At 43.3% G+C, this 16,792-nt stretch overlaps 1 protein-coding gene across 1 annotated transcript; it reads right to left on the reverse strand.

Annotated features, from left to right (window-relative positions):
• Nucleotides 1–890: 890 nt before the first annotated feature.
• CSGALNACT1 (chondroitin sulfate N-acetylgalactosaminyltransferase 1) lies at nucleotides 891–15,896 on the reverse strand (the record flags this gene model as incomplete). Its single annotated transcript, XM_082315301.1, has 7 exons — nucleotides 891–1,174; nucleotides 1,538–1,619; nucleotides 4,736–4,830; nucleotides 5,245–5,423; nucleotides 6,221–6,322; nucleotides 7,555–7,771; nucleotides 15,263–15,896. 7 exons carry the CDS (start codon nucleotides 15,894–15,896, stop codon nucleotides 891–893), a joined length of 1,593 nt encoding a protein of 530 aa, XP_082171427.1.
• Between the last annotated feature and the right edge of the window lie 896 nt (nucleotides 15,897–16,792).

Consider the following 16,792-nt stretch of genomic DNA (forward strand, 5'->3'; position numbering starts at 1 on the left):
CTGCAGAGCATTTTCCAAGTCTTGGAAGGCTGTACTATTTCCTAGTAAGGCTAGAAGTAGAAAACCTGAAGTATGACAAAATAATTCCCAAGCAAAACCAACTTCATTTAAAAATAAATCTTGAGATACTTACAGTATTCTAAAGCAGAAATACACCATCTGATTCATGTGATACAGACATGGCTCATTGCTTTTGGTTCACTGTCCACAGAAGGGAACAAACACAACCTTCCAGCATTTTTGAAAGATCACACTTCACTGGTAGGGCTTTCTCTTTCTGAATTTTAGAAAGCACTTTCTGAGACGCCTCTTGTCTCTGAATGGACCGGGAGTACCCTGTTGGTGCACTGCTGCTGCCCCCCAGCCCCTTAAGGGAAAAAGAGTTTTGGTCACTCCAGCTTACCCATTGTTAACAATCAGATGTCCTTCTCGGAGCAGGAGCCCCGTACTTATTCAAAAATAGCCCTTTTTAAGCTATGTCAGGTTAGATGTAGAAAATAACTCATTATTATTGGCCCACCAAAGGGTCAATCCTTTAAATAACTGTATACATCTCGCAAACATTTCAACGGAAAAGCACATCCATTTGTTATCGTCAATACCACACTGGCATTTATGTGATGTTCATTGTCTCCGTGACCTTGAATCTCGTCAAGTGTTCAAGTCTCCCCCAGAAGCAAGTGCTGAACAGTCAGGCTAATGGAGTACTTAAAAGCCCTAATAAGAAAAAAACAGAAGAAGGGAGGACAAGCACTTTTCCCTCATCTTTTGCTGCAATCCTGCTGGAATCTCCATCCTCTTTCAGTTTCATCCCGTCTTTTCTTGTTAGCAATTCTTTTCCAAAATGCCTTATAGTCCAATTCAGAGGCTTTTTGCCTCCCTTTCTGGCTTCACGTCTTCTTACTCCTCAGTTTCTGTCTGTGCAGGTGTGTCTCAATCTCTTGCTTGAAAACAAGCATCCCAAGCTGACCATGAGAAGCCTCGTTCATGGCCTTGGACTGCATGCACATTTTGTACTGCTCTGGGGTCAGCTCGTCCAGACATTGCTTTTCATGCCACAGATGGAAGAGACCCCTGACAGGCGTTCGGATCACGATGAGGTTGCTGTGAAGGTATTTGCGGTACAGATGTACATCTTCACCACCCCAGCCTTTAATGTCCAGATCAAAGCCACCTGACACAAACAAAATCCAAAATAAAACTAGAAATATATACTATTAAACTTGATGCTATTAATTGCACTACAGCTGTTCTCTGGCTCCAGTTTGCCTTTTAAAACAGCCATACTTTCTGCCAACATCAAAGTGTTTAAATTTCCTAGTTTTAAATCTTTCACTATCAGACAAAATTGCTTTATTTGTACTGAGCAGGGCTTAGATTCTGGTAATCTCTGGCACCTAGGAATAGTCTGAACATCTAACCAGAGCACTGCTGCAAATTAGAGGCATAGACACACTGGCCAAGGAAAGGGAAGCTGATCACAATTTTCTATGTTTCAGTAAAAAGGCAGACGTATTGGAGTGTATTTTTTTCTTACCTATGTTGATAAAATCAGATCTGTACTGGCAAGTCATCCCAAAACCAAAGTCTCTCCAAAATCCAGTTTCTTTTTTAATAATCTGCATGGAGGGAAAGGAATGTTTATGGGAGCAGAAATGCTTTCAGTGTGAGCAGCAGACAAGTCCCCGAGTGTGGTCAGAAATAGGAGCACCTGCCCTTTTATTCTTCCCCACGTAAATCCATGGCTGATCCTGAACCAGTTTTTGTAGATACTCATTGCATGTTTCTGCCCCCAAAAAACAGCCGTGTCATTAGCTATCATGGATAAACCCCCTGATCCAGAGCAATCAGGTTTCGCTCCACTCCTGCTGTTGTAGACCAAGTGGAGCAATACCACATCACTCTCTGGATTTTGCTTCTTTGCAGGCAAAACATTCTCTAAAATCGTTAGCTTCCGTGGGATTTAAATCTGACATAAGAAACATACTGGTAAACCAGGGAAGCCAGACTCTGCTGTAGAGCAGATGGTGGCATCTGGATTGTGGACCACAACAGCTCTGGAAGAAAACAGTGGTTCTAATCTGATCGCACAGCTGACAGCTTTTTGATTACCTTAATTTTAACAAAAATTAGGAAAGTGGTAAGAATAGTTTTCCATTACAGAACTGCTAAATCCAGCTAAAACTGAAGTCCAGAAATGTTAGGTGGTAGGCACAGATCCCATAAAAGCCTTTGTAATAATGAATGTGCAGTCTACATTACTGAGATGGACCACGAAAACATGACGTATTACAGGTAGAAAATCAGAGCAGTGAGAAACCATGGCTGTCCTTTTCAAAGGCAGATATCCAAGTATACATCCCTAAGGTCATAGTTCATGTGTGTGAGTGACCTAACCCAACGTGGTGAGACACTCAGGAGCTTCAGGGCACTGGGATACCTATTTAAATCCTCTAAGCAAGTCAGCAGTACTTCACACTCTTGAAGGTCTGGTTACAAACCTACTCCTTAGCAGCTATTTTTGGAAGTTTTGGCTTCACTTGCAACAAAGTTACAGAAGATGAGGAGACAGAATTTCTATTTCTGGATTTACAAATCCCAGTGTTTCCTTTACCAGAAAATCCTCTTCCAAAAGAGTCTCTCCTGATTTCTCGTTCATGCCTCCCCTTTTTGTTCATAACCCTTGTCACTTCAATGGCTTTTTTTTATTTTACTGCTTGTGTTGCTATCTCTTTCTTTTCTTATTTCTCCTTCCCTTGAAAAAGCCAAGCCACTGCAGAAACCAATTAAAAGGAAGCAAGATTTTATCTGTCAGGTCTGCACTTTAACAAGAAATCTCCCTAATGATGCCCTTACAGCAAGCTACTCATATGCATTAGCATTATTATTTCCCATTAGTGCAAGTGGCTGCTGCACAAATCAAATTCTTTCAAAGATTTCTGAAGGCTTTTTTTTTTTCTCAGCAGCCCAAGTACCAGGACAGAGAGCTAACACTGTCTTGTTTTAATGGCACAGATCTGGCCTCATGCCTGGGAACTAATGTGGTCTGAAAATATGAAAAATCTACATAAAAATGAGATTGGCAGTACTTCTTTTAATCAAGAAGCTTTTCTGACATAAGCATCACATTTTACAATTCAAATATTAGCTATAAATATTTGCACAATCCTGACAACGTACTTTGTGGAATTTATGCTAGCTTGAGAGCTAAACTCTATTTCATTTCCTAAGCATAGTGCTTACAAGCCCAAGGATCCCTGACGGGCTCTCATAAGAGAGAGAAGAGCTAACATGAATCCCATGGTATTATCAGAACAAGTTTCCTCGGAGAAAAAAAAAAAAAAAACAGTGGAAAGGATTTTCCAGACTCTTCAGTAAAAGACTTTCTGGCTACCTGTTGGATAACACAGGGAGCAGTAGACCAAAAAAAAATATTTTGGGTCAACTTTTCAAACTCTCATTCTTCGTTGTTCTAGAGGGATTGCACAAGGTGGGGGTACTGATGACAGAAGACTGGACTCAGACCCCTAGTGATCTTTTTCAGCTGTGACTGTTGCTGGGCTCACAGCACGCCTAATTCTTACCTACCGAGCACAGCAATAGAAGGTGGGATGCTCTGGAGACAGTGTCCAGCCTGGGACAGGATGAGCCCTGATAGGGGCAGCTGCGGCAGGCTGGGACCTGACCCAGAGGAACTGAATGAAGCTGCATAGCTGGCTTTGGCTGGATTTTCAAATTGAAGCATCTTACCAGCACTAGTGGGCAGAGGACTGTGACCCGCTGACTCTGGAGAGAAGCAAAAGTGGAGGGTGTACATACAGGGAAAGCCACCACTTCTGTCACCCCTTTAGCTTCAAGACAATGCAATGCCAGAGCACAAGAGAATGGAGAATAGCATCTGCAGCAGCGCCAAGCAACGGCTCTGCCACTAGCATTCACGTGAACCTCTTGTCTGTGCGCTCTGCTTCTTCCTCACAACAGCTTCCTCTTCATCAAGGAGATTCACCTGGGTTTAACTACGTTTTAATTGTGTGCCTTATGGAAATATTTTTAAAAATAATGCTGTATTCCACACCAAAGATAAGCAGGTGAGATGGAAATCAGTGGAGTTATGCTGTGTTATACCAGTGCCAGGTTAAAGCCAGAAGGGACAGCTCCAAGTATGTCATTTGACTCTGAGACAACGCGGTACACTTCAAAAACATGCTGTCTGCTCGCAGGCAGTTTAATCATGAACTGTGGGATGGGAAAAGCCGCTGTAGGTGTTCAAGTGAGTGGAGGAATAACTGTGACAGCCCCTGGAATTCTGTTTTCACTGACTCATCTAAGGATATCTATGCTTTTTACAAATGTCAGCTCTTCAAGATGCAAGCAAAGAAACTATTCAGTGCAAGGAAGAAATGAGAGCAAGATCAGGGACTGTCATCCCAAGACAGCACACCATGGAGGAATTGCTCACTAATTAGAAAATCCCTTCTGGCAGAGAAGCAGATACGGTTTAGATTCTTGGGTTCCACGTATAAAACATCAAACAAGGGTTAAAATAAATGGTACCAAGATACTTCCCCATGAAACTTAACTGCAGAACTCACAGTAAGGTGACTGCTGTAGTTAATTTTGTCTGTGTGGTAGTCACTGTGCACAAGGAATAGGGAAATGCTACCCAAGAGAACATGCACCTTTAAAAAATACTTTGTCCAAATAAAAGTAGGCATTCAGAGAAGTGTGTACTTACCAGCTGCTGTTCTAAAGATGGGATGGAATCATGGTGGCCATAAATTATACTGGGGTTATACTGGCTGAAGAGAACAGGATAAAACACCTTCTTCCCTGGAAATGACAATGGGTTATATTTTTTTTTAAAGCTGTACAAAACACACTTCTCTCTCTTACAAGATGCCATCCAGGCCAGACCAAACCCAAAGTCACACAAGTTTTGGATTAAGCATATGTTCTTTGCATGAGAATGTGAATGTGAGGATATAATTAAGAAAAAGATCTTGTTCCAGAAAGCACAGGTGCTGAAGGCAAGAAATTCAATCACAGTGGGAGCAGGAGTGTTATAACCTTTCAAAAGCCAACCAGCAATGGAATTTTTATACATGTCTTAATTAGTTCTCTAAGTTTCAAGAATGATTTACAGCAGCTTCATTATCAATTCAAAGACAGGAATACTCTGGTGAAGGCTGTTACACAATAGGTAAAAGTCTGTTGAAAGACAATACACTTCATGAGTAGCAGTACCTGGCTGTGTGTTCAATCTACAGGAGTTCAGGAATTCAGCTGTGAAGTATATGTCCACGTCGCAAAAAAAGAGAACAACATTGTTTCCTTTCCAAAATCGAGCACCAACGTCTAATCCTTTGCCCCTGGAAAATTCTTCATTCAACTGGATGAAGGTGAAGTTTTTGAAGTTGGCTGACCTAGGAGAAGGAAAATATTCAGCAACTTACCCTGTCCTTCCAGTTCTCAATACAAGTGGGGGCAGGAACCCAATATGAAACAATTGACCTAGGAATCTGTAGTATCACAGTTCTGAGAGCAGTTTGAGGGAAGAGATGTCCTCTTTGAGTCTTGAGATTTCCACTATGTCAACATTCAGAGCTTGACCTGTGTACTCCTACGCTAGCATTCCCGTCAGACATTCTTTGGGCAGACCTCACAAAAACCCCAACAGGGCTTCGATGGACAAAAATATCTTTAGCAGGCAAATATAAAATACCTGTGGTCGCATTACTGTATCTATACAAAGGTCTTCTTCCCACATGGAGATGATAACAAAAGGCTACACTGCCACATGATCTTGACAAACACGGCTATGCAAGCAAACACAATAGACCAGACCTGGCCAAAAGCATCTAGTTCCTGTGTGCTCTGCTGAAATTGTCTGCACCTGCCTTTGGAAATCAACTTTCAGTACTAACACTTAAAGTCACTTTCAAAAGCACTAAAGAAGTTACCAGTGTGAAAAAAAAAAGCTGCATTGAGGTAAATTCAGTAAAATCTGCTTTGTGGTTCTAAAAACCAACATCACAAAACCACAGATACAGGACTGTCAGGGTAACGCTGTTTTTATCTGATACAAAGGAAAGAAAGCCATTTTCTCCAATGCAGTTTAGAACTTTTTGGCACAACTACGAGTTTGAACAGTTATCTAGTCTCCAATTCATGGTACGAACGCTGTGTATGAACAGCGCACATCAGATATTCAGGTACTTACTTGGAGGTATTTTCAAGTATCGATTTGACTTCATTCATTTGTTCTTTTCCAAAGTAAACTACAGTGAGGTGAATTCTCCCATCCTGCTGAATGCCCATTTCCCTAGAGAACAGAGACAGATTTGTGACTTGTCCCAGAAGTTAGCTTTCTTCAATAACCTACACCCACTGGGGAAGGCAGAGTAGGGTGAGCCTTGGAGGGCATTCCTGAGGGCACAATTCACTGACAGAGATCCTTGTCCTGACAAAGGGGCTCACTGCCTCTGTCAGACAGGACAGAAGATTATCTTTCAGGCAGATTAGGAAAACAAACCTCTCTAAGCAGTGTTTGTTATATTAATAGGAGGACACTGTTAAAACAGGCCATCCAGCCCCAGGAAGAATGATCAGGCAAGCAATAACTCCAGCACTTCGGGGAATATGAGAAGAGGGATTTTAAAGAAGCTATACATACCCTACCTCAACCTTGAGTTTTTGTAACAGATGTTCCAGAGTTCAGATCTTTGGTATTTTGTTAAGAAACATTTACCAAAATCTAAGTATCAACCAGAGATCAAGCTAGTAGCCTAAGGGTAGGACCAATCTGCACTAATACTAGACATCATGCCTCACTTGCACAAAGTTTAGTCAGCAAGAGTTCGTCTATAATCAGCAGAGAGATCAGCATGACCAGAGGGTGATTTCTCCCATCCTAAACCAAGCATCTATCAGATGGCTAATTTAGACAAGGAACCTATTTTTAGATGGCTGTAATTAGGCAAAACAAATCCAATTCTAAGAGTCAGTATCTGTTTCTAACACAGTCTTTTCCAGGCAGCTGTTTAAAGCTACATCTCAATTAAATTCTCGCTCCAAACATCATCTCTGTGCTCAAAAATAAAAGACGTTTAAAAGTAACTATTGTGAAAGCTCAAATACATTTCCTTCTTGCCTCTTATTGCCTTAATCTTTTCTCTAACAGGGCCTGGCAAAGTGTCTGGGAGCATTAATTCCCTTTTCCCTTAGAAATGTTCCTTTGCAACTAATGGCAAGAAATCCTCATGTTGCCACAGTTGCGTGTGCCCCAACAAAGCAGATGGAGACACATAAGCCAGGTGCATGCAAATCAGAAACCCCGATGACCAGAATATAATTGCTTTTACTGCTAACCACAATGCATTAAGCAGTCAAATGCCTTTGATTCTTTGTAATCTCAAAAATGTCGTCTTAGTGCCACAATGTAATGTTATGTAAAAGTAGCATGATTTTCACTGAGTGAGGCCTTGATAACTCCTGAAATTGCTTCTTACTTTCCAAGTAAGAAAAAGCAAAGGCGGTACTGGAATGGAAACCCACCTGAAATTCTGCATGAATTGCCGAAATTTGCTGGCTCTCTTGGCCAATGGCACAATGACATTAATAAGTGTGTCAGCCATATTGACATTTTCATTTTTCACTTTCATTACAGGACCAAATGGCCGGAATAAAACAATCTTCTTGAATTGATGTTTTGTGTCTCCTTTGAAAGTCAGCTCATACAAGGTGCCTTTGTCTTTTTCTGTGCGGTAGATCCCTGCGTGAAAACAAAAGAGAGGAGATTTTGGATTAAAGCTGGGCTCCTGGGCGGGGGGGGGGGGGAAGGAGGCAGTCTTCATGTGTTACACCTAAAGCTGAAAAGGCAGCAGAGGCATGAGATATTTACTTTTAAACCAGTACACAATCCGCCATCCTTTGGAGGATGCTGCCACTCTGTCCGGGACACAGCCCTGGGTTGCAGGAGCTATTTGGTATTCTTGCAGGCACATTCCTAGGCTTGGCTGAGTTACAAACCCCTGAAGGTTACCAATTGCTCACACTTGGTGTAAGCCAGCAGACATACTGTCCTTATTTTTCAGACTGCTCCAATTGCACACTGCAGGCGTGCATGGTAATGGTGATGCAGAGAGACTAAGAAAGGCAGCCTGCCTCTCTGCAATATGAGTGATTAGGCCACCTCCCAGAAAAGCAATTTCCTGATGAGCACATTGATTTCCTCCTTTCTGGGAGGTTCTCTGGAAAGTCCCCTAATAAAACTATGCAACCAGGCCCCAGCAGCCATGAACTTCACCCACTGCCCATCAGGACAAAAAACTCTCCTGTTACTCAGGTCTGAAGAGATTTTTATTTTCTTTGTGGCAATGATGCCCACTCCTGAGTGAGTAATGGTCTGCAAGGATGACACTAGGGAGTTTGTCAGAGGCTGGACCCAGGACACAATCCTGGAGACTGCATTAGACAGTCTCCAAGGATATTTAATTCACACAAGCAGGTACTTATTTCCTGTATGGAATGAACTTCTAACATACTCGATAGGTGAAATTGGTCCCATGCTGAGGGCTGGCATGAACGATAAAAGTATCGGTCATGCCCATTGAAACACTATTCTGATACCTTAAACGAGATAAAAGTTGGCAAAAAGGCTATCGATTTTACCCATTCTAAATGACAGTTCAGTCCCTACAATGCATGCTGAAATAAAGCTTTTTCATAGTTAGAACTGTTAGGTTTAAGAAGGAATAATTAAATGCTAATTCTAACTACTTGTTAAGCCACTGAAAATATCCTAACAACTTCATCAGTAGAAGAGTATAATTGCATTGCCTTCCATCTCTTGCAGAAACTTAAGAGACAAGCAAAACATGTCTGGAAGAAAACTCCTCCGTTTGACTTGTTTCTTCTTTTTTTTTTTCCCCCCATCTGGTTATCAAGCACAGCTTGACCAAAATAATGCCTTTTTTTTTCTTAGTCATTCCCTGATGTGTAACATCGCTGTGCATCCGACCCATAGACTGTCAGCTCTGTCTGTATTGTCTGTATTTCTTGTGAAGGTCTGGGTCAAAGGTTTCTTTGAACAGCAAAATGACATAAGCTCTTCATCTTGCATTGTAGCTTTTACATTGGCACATCCAGAACATCCAAAAGATTAATGAGGTATGATTTTATCTGGTCAGAGTTCTGTGGACTGTCTTATCTTCACTATCATTGTGTAAATGTTTTATTCTTAATGAACACTTCAGTTGGTTAATACTATATGCAGATTTACTGATCGGTTATTCACTTCATGTTTTATTTTTAATATAAGCTGACTCAACAAACGCTCCAATCCTCCCTCCAGCATAGCAGATGAATCTAGTGAGAGAGCAGCTCCATCATTCTTTCACTGCTAATCTTTTAAAGCTGTGCCCTTGACTCCCCCTAGCTTCTTCTATATAGCGTGCCCAAGGTGCAGACCATGCACAGTTCTGTTATTGAACTTGAGGCTGCACTTGAGATCATCTGAATGGTAACCTAATAGTCCCTGCATTTCCTCCTCCTAGTGGCCAGAGAATGGAAATCTGGGCCTTTGAATTCTGCTCACCCATTTATTCTTACAGAAAGCCTGCTGATGATTCGAGCGTGTTGCTGGGTGCACTCATTTACTCAGGCAGTTTTTGAACACAGGTCTTGCCAAGGAAGTTTGTGCTGTGGAAGGTTAAGGTAGCATTTTGACATTAAGCTAAACAAAAATCTAAATTAAATCTGATTTGCATTTTCTCTAGAGAGAAATAGATAGGACTGTTTCATGTCTGACACAGCGAGCTAACATTTTTCATAACAGAGATCTAAATTAAATTAACCAATTTAATACTATCTACCATGCAACGTCTCAAAGTCTTTGCTTCTACATCCTCTTCTACCCCAGCCAAGAAACAACCACCCCACAAATACCACTTCCCCAGAGATACGTACTACATTTGTGGAATAAAGGAATCTTTGCCAAATAAGCAAGAAGCACCTTAAAGCAGAATGCACGTTGTGACCTGAGGGGTCCCTCCTAGTGCTATACACACGTCAACAGAAGCTGCTTCTAACTCTGCAGTTTTGTTCTTGTTCAGGACTTCTACTACAGCTAAAAACAAGCAGCTTAGGTGACGGCAAGGTTCCCTCACGCAAGGTGGTGATCCAAGAATTTATAATCCTAGCATTTTATCTTGAAGAGTATTGTATGCAAGTTTAATGCATGTAATTAAATATAGTTATTCTTGATGCACATTTGAACCATTTGTTTTCCTTTTTTAACCACCTTTTTTCCTTTTTTAGGTATCTTCTTTTTAGAAGCAGCGAACAAAGTGATTTGCCCAAGGTCAGGCAGTGAGCCTCGGAAATGAGCCCGAATGTCTTGAGTCACTCTGGGGACTCACCCAGCAGAACATTCTGCCTTTCACAAGATTTTTCCATTTCCGAAGGCACTACTTCTTTCATGCCATCAGGACTTTTTACGTGATTCAGAAAGATGCGTCAAGCAGCCTCTTTTCTAAAAGATGAGCTATGAGGAGGGGAAAAAAAGTAGTCTCAAAAAAGTAAAACAAAAAACCTTTCGCTGAAAAGGTTGCTCCTGAAACGAAAGCCTTGGAAAGGCTAGATGTTCACTATGGATAAAAGAAGGTTAATTGATCATCTATTGCTTCCATTACAGCAGCTATGTTTCAGAAGATGCACTGTTTCTTTCAGAGGCAGGGAGAAAAGTCAAGGCCTTTGGAAACCCAATGTGAAAAAGTGAACAGGAGCTTTGGGTCAGCACAGAGACTGGCCCTAAAATGAAGGAAAAAGACAAGTGAGAAGCAAAAAAAGACCTGGGCTGAAGGGTTGACTAAAGAGCAGTAAGCGTCCGATCTTCAGAGCAGCAATTCCCAGGGCTCTCTAAAGAAATGGAAAATACCTGATCTCTATTCAGCAGGGCAGGCAAACAAGTTTCAGAGATCTACATGGAACTGATAACTAGCAAACAGCCACACAACCTTAACAAAATGCTGTTGAGCGGATGACAATTTTCACCTCAGTTCCATAGACCATACGTTTCAGGTCTTCCACTGTCAATAGAAACACTCCCTGGACCCGTGCTCATTACTTATATTCTGTTAGATGTTGTAGGAACCGCTATTAGGATTTATCAGCATTCATTGTCCTCATTTTAAGACAATATTACAGTGGTCTTCCCACTTCATGTGTAAAACACCGCATCTTATCCTTTCAGAAAGAGCATCATCTTTTCTCCCAGTAAGCTTCCAGGGCAAAACTGCATCAGGTAGCCCACCACCAGTAGCTGTCAATTTGAGAAAGCAAAGTTACTCCTTTTCATTTGTCTCTGAGACCTTATTTAAAATTCCAGTCACTGGACAGCCATGTACTTCAGGTAGGAAAACTTATGATACAGCATATTTGACAGTACCATGGCAGGGCATTTCTGAAGCAATCCACGGATTTTCTGGAACTGTTCCTATTGGGAAAGAGTATCACCAGACAGTGATTACATTCACTTACGGAACACAGCACTCAAGCTTGTCAGAGTCTCTAAATTATTATCTCTGTCTTTGAGAAAATTAATGACTTCCAAATCTATTCAGCTCTGCTGCCATTTGCATAAATTAATGACCAGGCCTGTTATTCTGCCCGCTGAGCAACTGGCTTTCTATTGGAAACTGAGCAGTCCTTTGCCTGCTTATAATACACAGAAATTTCTGATCTTTTCCATGTTGTTTCTTACTAACTCCTCATGGCAGAAAACCAGTGAACTTGGTATAGAAGTGGGAGGAGTAAGGGGGAGAGGGGAGGATTATAGCAGCTGAACAGCCCAAGTGCCTCTGTGAAGAGAGAAGCAGAGCAGCAGCCAGATGGATACGTTTCGGGCCCCAGGGAGAAGGTGTGGTTCTCTTGGTTTTGAATAAGAAAAAATGGAAAATTCCACCACATGTCAGCTATTACTCCTGGAAGGAGAACTGTCTGAGAATCCTATCCAAATTTCATGTAACAGCAAATCTGCTGAGAAGGAGTTTAGCTCAGATGTAAGGTACTAGGGTCACAGTCTAATTCCCACGCATAAGCCGTTCTGTCTAGAAACTGCAGAGGATGCAACACTTATTTTAAGAGATCCCAGCCACAGAGACAAAACATTTCTTCTCAAATGTAAAAAGTGTTTGAAGAAACATTTTCCCTCTGCAAAGACAAGAATAAAGGCATGAAATGGAAAAGAGGAAGAGATAGAGACCCTAATCAAATTTATTGCACCACACCACCACCCTGCCTGTTGGCATATGTTAGCAATGAACTAGTACTGAAAAAGTGATAGCAGGTATCAGATGTGACCCGCAAGAACAGAAAAATCCACACAAGAGGCCCAAGCAAACACCACTCCAGATGCTAATAAGACTTGGGATCAGCAACACACTTGAATAAGGCCTGTGTCAAAGGCTTCGCTGAATAGGGCGGAAACAAAGACAGAAGTCTCACATACCAAGAGCAGCAGTTCAGGTTTTGAATCCTGTCTCTGACCTCGATTACCTGATTATCATTTCAGCACATCCCTCCACCTGCTCAGCCTTAAGATGAGGGCAGTACTCCACCTTTAACATAAGAGATGCATACAGCTTTTGTGTGCTGCTATTGCTAAAGCAGCTGGAAGATAAAAAGCTTACAGTGTTAAGTGGTATTACTTTCAGTGCAGACCTGGGCTGCATCTTCCAGAAAGCTCCAGCTTACCCTGGGCAGTTCCAGAAAATGAAAACAGCCGGCTTTGCTGGCTGGGTAACGCTGCTCATGGTTGCTGTGTTGCTGGATTGGTACGAAGCTGCCAGAAGCTGCCATGGAATCCAGCCTGTTACTAACTTGTTGTGTAGGCAGTGGCACCTGCAGAGCACTGCCTCCAAAACAAGTTCTGAGTCCAAACCATACTTGAAATGCAGAATTGGAACAGAAAACTCAGTCCTCCCTGCTCCTGCTCAAGTTATACAGAGCAATGGATTTGTTTGTGTTTTGATCGGCAGTTTTTGCCATTCTTGGAAAATGGAGGATGAGGGAAAAGAGACGGCCAAGAGATGACAGAGACTTCCAAAGGAACTCTGCAGGGAAATCTTCTGCCAAGCCAGCTCTTTGTTTCCAGCCCTGACGCATGGATCCCTGCATCTGCAAACAAATCGGTTTGCACTGCTGAGTAAGAATGAGAATTTGTTACCTTCCACCTACAGAAGCAAGGGCCTGCCCTGCAGGGGAGGACACAAGGAAGGTTTCTTGAGCTCAGACTGAGCTGCACACAGGGCTCTGGTTTCCTGAGCTCCAAGTCGCATGCAGGGCTTCCTCCCTCTGGATTATTTCACCATGGTATGTGAAAGCCAGCAAGGCCATTAGTGCAGGAAGAACCTCCACAGAGCCAGCACTGTAGTGTGCATCCCTTCCTCATGCCTTTCTCCACACCAGATTCTGCCTTGCTCCCCAAGGACAGCACTGGTACCCAGGCAAAGACCCTTGATTGTGCATAAAGGCTGGCTCTCAGCAAAAGGGTAACTTTAATGGAATATTAAGCAATGTACGGCAGGAAACGTCTCCTTTCCCCTCACCCTCTCCCCATGAAAAAGCTGGTGCCAAACAGTCATACATGCTTGTTCAGCTCCTATAATAAACAGTAGAAACATATTTTGAAATGATAAACCAAACGACAACCAGAAAGGAGGAGACTGGAAGCACGTAGCTCCATGATGCATTCAAATGCTGGCAGCCAGCAGCACTTTCCAGTTCCCTGCCCATGCCCTGGTCCCATGACTGAGCAAGAGGAATTCGAGTGGTGTGGAGGAAGTGCCTGGAGCAGAGAGGAGCCAGGACCTGCCTGGACAAGGTCTCCACAGTCTGAACAACTCATGTCCCTGCTGTGGGAGGCACCTGCCCAACTGGCAGGTATATCCCAGCACGGCCTCAAGAACCTACTGTCTCTTGATACCATGATCACCAGAGAAACATATACAGAGAGTGGAAATGAACAACTGGCCATTGCACAAGAGCAATAGTTTGTCCTCATCACATGGAGGATGCATTTTGCTCTGCTCTATTCATAAATACGACATGAAGAAAGCAATCCACAGCAAAATCACCAGTGATTTGGGATAAGCATGGGGGCTTGTATTCAGCACATTAGAGGAGTCATTCCATGAAAGGTAGGCATCTTACCCACATGCCCTCTAAGTCTGCAGCACAAACATCTGAAGATGAGGAAGATGTTTTTCAGCTGTGGATTAAATCTCACTTACAGACAACACTACTGAACGACAATCAGGGAACATGCCAGTTCCTATGAAGTGAAACTAGGACACCCATACTACAAGTAAAAATATAGCTCTCGTACTGAATAAGAAACAGTCACGAGCCCTTGGAATCTTGTCTCATATCATGTTTCTGCTGCACATGTTCCTGCCCTTTTACCTCAGAGCTGCCATGCAGCAGGGCCTAACCTGAACAGGTATCAACCACAGAGACATCACAACTCCTGGCATACATCTGGTGCCTCTGGCTGGCTGGGAAAAAGCAGCCTGACTGGAAACAAGTAAGCACGTCGGATATAGTGGCAGAAGACGTGAAGTAAAAACTGTTTGCTGTTAAAAGTGGCACTTCAAAAATCCACACTTACTGCCTCAATATTACATGTGAGGGTAAAGACTGTTTAGCTCATTTTAGAATCCAAGGGCTAAGGTGCACCACTCCCAGTATAGGAGATAGATACCCTGTAAAGATTAAGATTTCTTAGTAATTTGAAGTTATAGGTGATACCAGCTGAGTTACTGAGCTCCTCAGCTGCTGTCCTCAAAACCCATCTTGCCACTCAGACTCAGGCAGAGCTGCGCAGGTGGAAGTAAGGATAATGTTGGAGTTTGGATTTGAACTGCAGTTGTCAAGTCTTAACACTGGTAACAGATCTGGGATTGCAGCCTGGTCATTCACTCCTTGTTTTGTCAGTTCTAGGCAAGCGCACGACTAGAGAGCTGCGAGCACACATTGGTGGTCGCTACAAGAGACTGGCAGGCTCTGCTGTCACAAAGTCCCGTTCCCCGGGAAAGCTGCCATTCTGCAGTTGTGCCTGAGACAGCATCGCTGGGTCACAGCACTAACATCGTCCCAGACATCTGTGCTCTGAGACAACACCCCTCTCCCTCAGCAACGCAGGCACACCAGAACCCCTCACCAGCACTATGTGGACCTTCTAACCTGCTGTCTGCATACAAACCTTCAATGAAGTCGGAGGCTGTGTATACACGGTGTTTTGCATCGCCATCCCCCTCCGGATTGTTCAAACTCCCAACTGCTAACTCGATCACCTCTATCAACTCATCTCGCTTATCCTTCCTTACAGGTTTCTCTTCTGGGTGGCGCGTCAGCCCTGTCTCCAGCTGGTACACCTTCTGCAGGGTAAAGCTCTCAAAGGGCACAGCTGCATACTCCGTGGACAGCTTAACGCCACTGTGCACCTCTGCTTTGTCTATTTGGGAACGGAGGAAAGCCAGCAGGTTAGCCTGGGCCTTCTCTGGGTTACTGTGGTCAAGCCGAATATCCAAGGGGTCTGGGTACTGGTCCTGCATGTTCTTAAGCTGCTCGCTCCTGCCCTGGAGCTCAGCCTTCAGCTGGGCAATTTGTTTCTTCAAGCTGATGATGTAGTTGTGGCGTTGCTCTTCTCGCTCTTGCAGAATGACTTCATTTCCCTCCTTCGCAGTTGGACTGTGCACCCTGGGCAAGGCAAGCTGCTGGTTGTCACCCTTGGGTGTGCAAGCCAACATATAAACAATAGACACTGAGCAACAGGCCACCACCAGCAGGCCTACAAGTCGGGGAAGAAATAGAATAAATCCTCGTCGGAGCATCATCTCTCAAAAAGCAGAGTCCAGCCCCACACATGCAACAGTTCTTACGTCCATGCAGTGCCACAGAGGCCCCTGGACTTGGAGTACTCTTACACAGATGCATGTATGTGCAGGAACTGGCTTGTCAGCTCTCTTAAAACGTGTGCTCTGCCTCCATATTGGGCTCTCTCTGGTGTGTACCCAGCAGGACCAAAAGACAAGCTGCGAAGCACACAGGACACGTCCTGATCCTCATGGCAACACCTACACTGCTGCGATGTGATCAGCTGGTGGCTGATGGAGCCTGAGGACCTGAAAGACAAATGACAAGGACAGTCATTCAGGCACGTTAGAATTTGGTCATTCAGTTCAGACCATTGAGACTGTTCTAAGAATTTACCTCGTTTCTCAACTGCTCTGGCAGATCTCAGAGCTGTGAAGTGCTTGTGCTAAGACCAAAAAGGTGCGAAGACCGTTACATGGGAAACCCTGCATGCATGCATTAAATTTTAACGACATGACTTGGACCATTGCCAATGAAAAACTAGTCCAGGCCTCAAAGTCTGCCATGCTTAAGAAATATTAGGAAGTTGTCATCTGTTACTTTCTGGTGGGATGTTAAGGTGCCTAGTTCATTCGAGTAATGATGGCCCTCCAAGTGTTCTCAACTCTTGGAGCGCTCAGATTTTGAAGGCAGTCAGTCCCACAGCTACCGCATACATTTCAGCTTCCAGGCATGTTTTTCCAAAACACCAGGTGGCAAATGTGGTCCCATTTGAACACATGAAGCCTGACCTAGAGCAGAAATTTGATAACCAAGAAACTAGAAACTGTAATCAAGGCCAATTGCTGCAACTAACATTGTTTGACATAACCTACCAGATGCTCCCACAAAACCCAAAGAACTAGGGATAGGATTT

Source organism: Platalea leucorodia, assembly GCF_965183815.1.
Source record: "Platalea leucorodia genome assembly, chromosome: 6".
NCBI classification, from domain to species: domain Eukaryota; kingdom Metazoa; phylum Chordata; class Aves; order Pelecaniformes; family Threskiornithidae; genus Platalea; species Platalea leucorodia.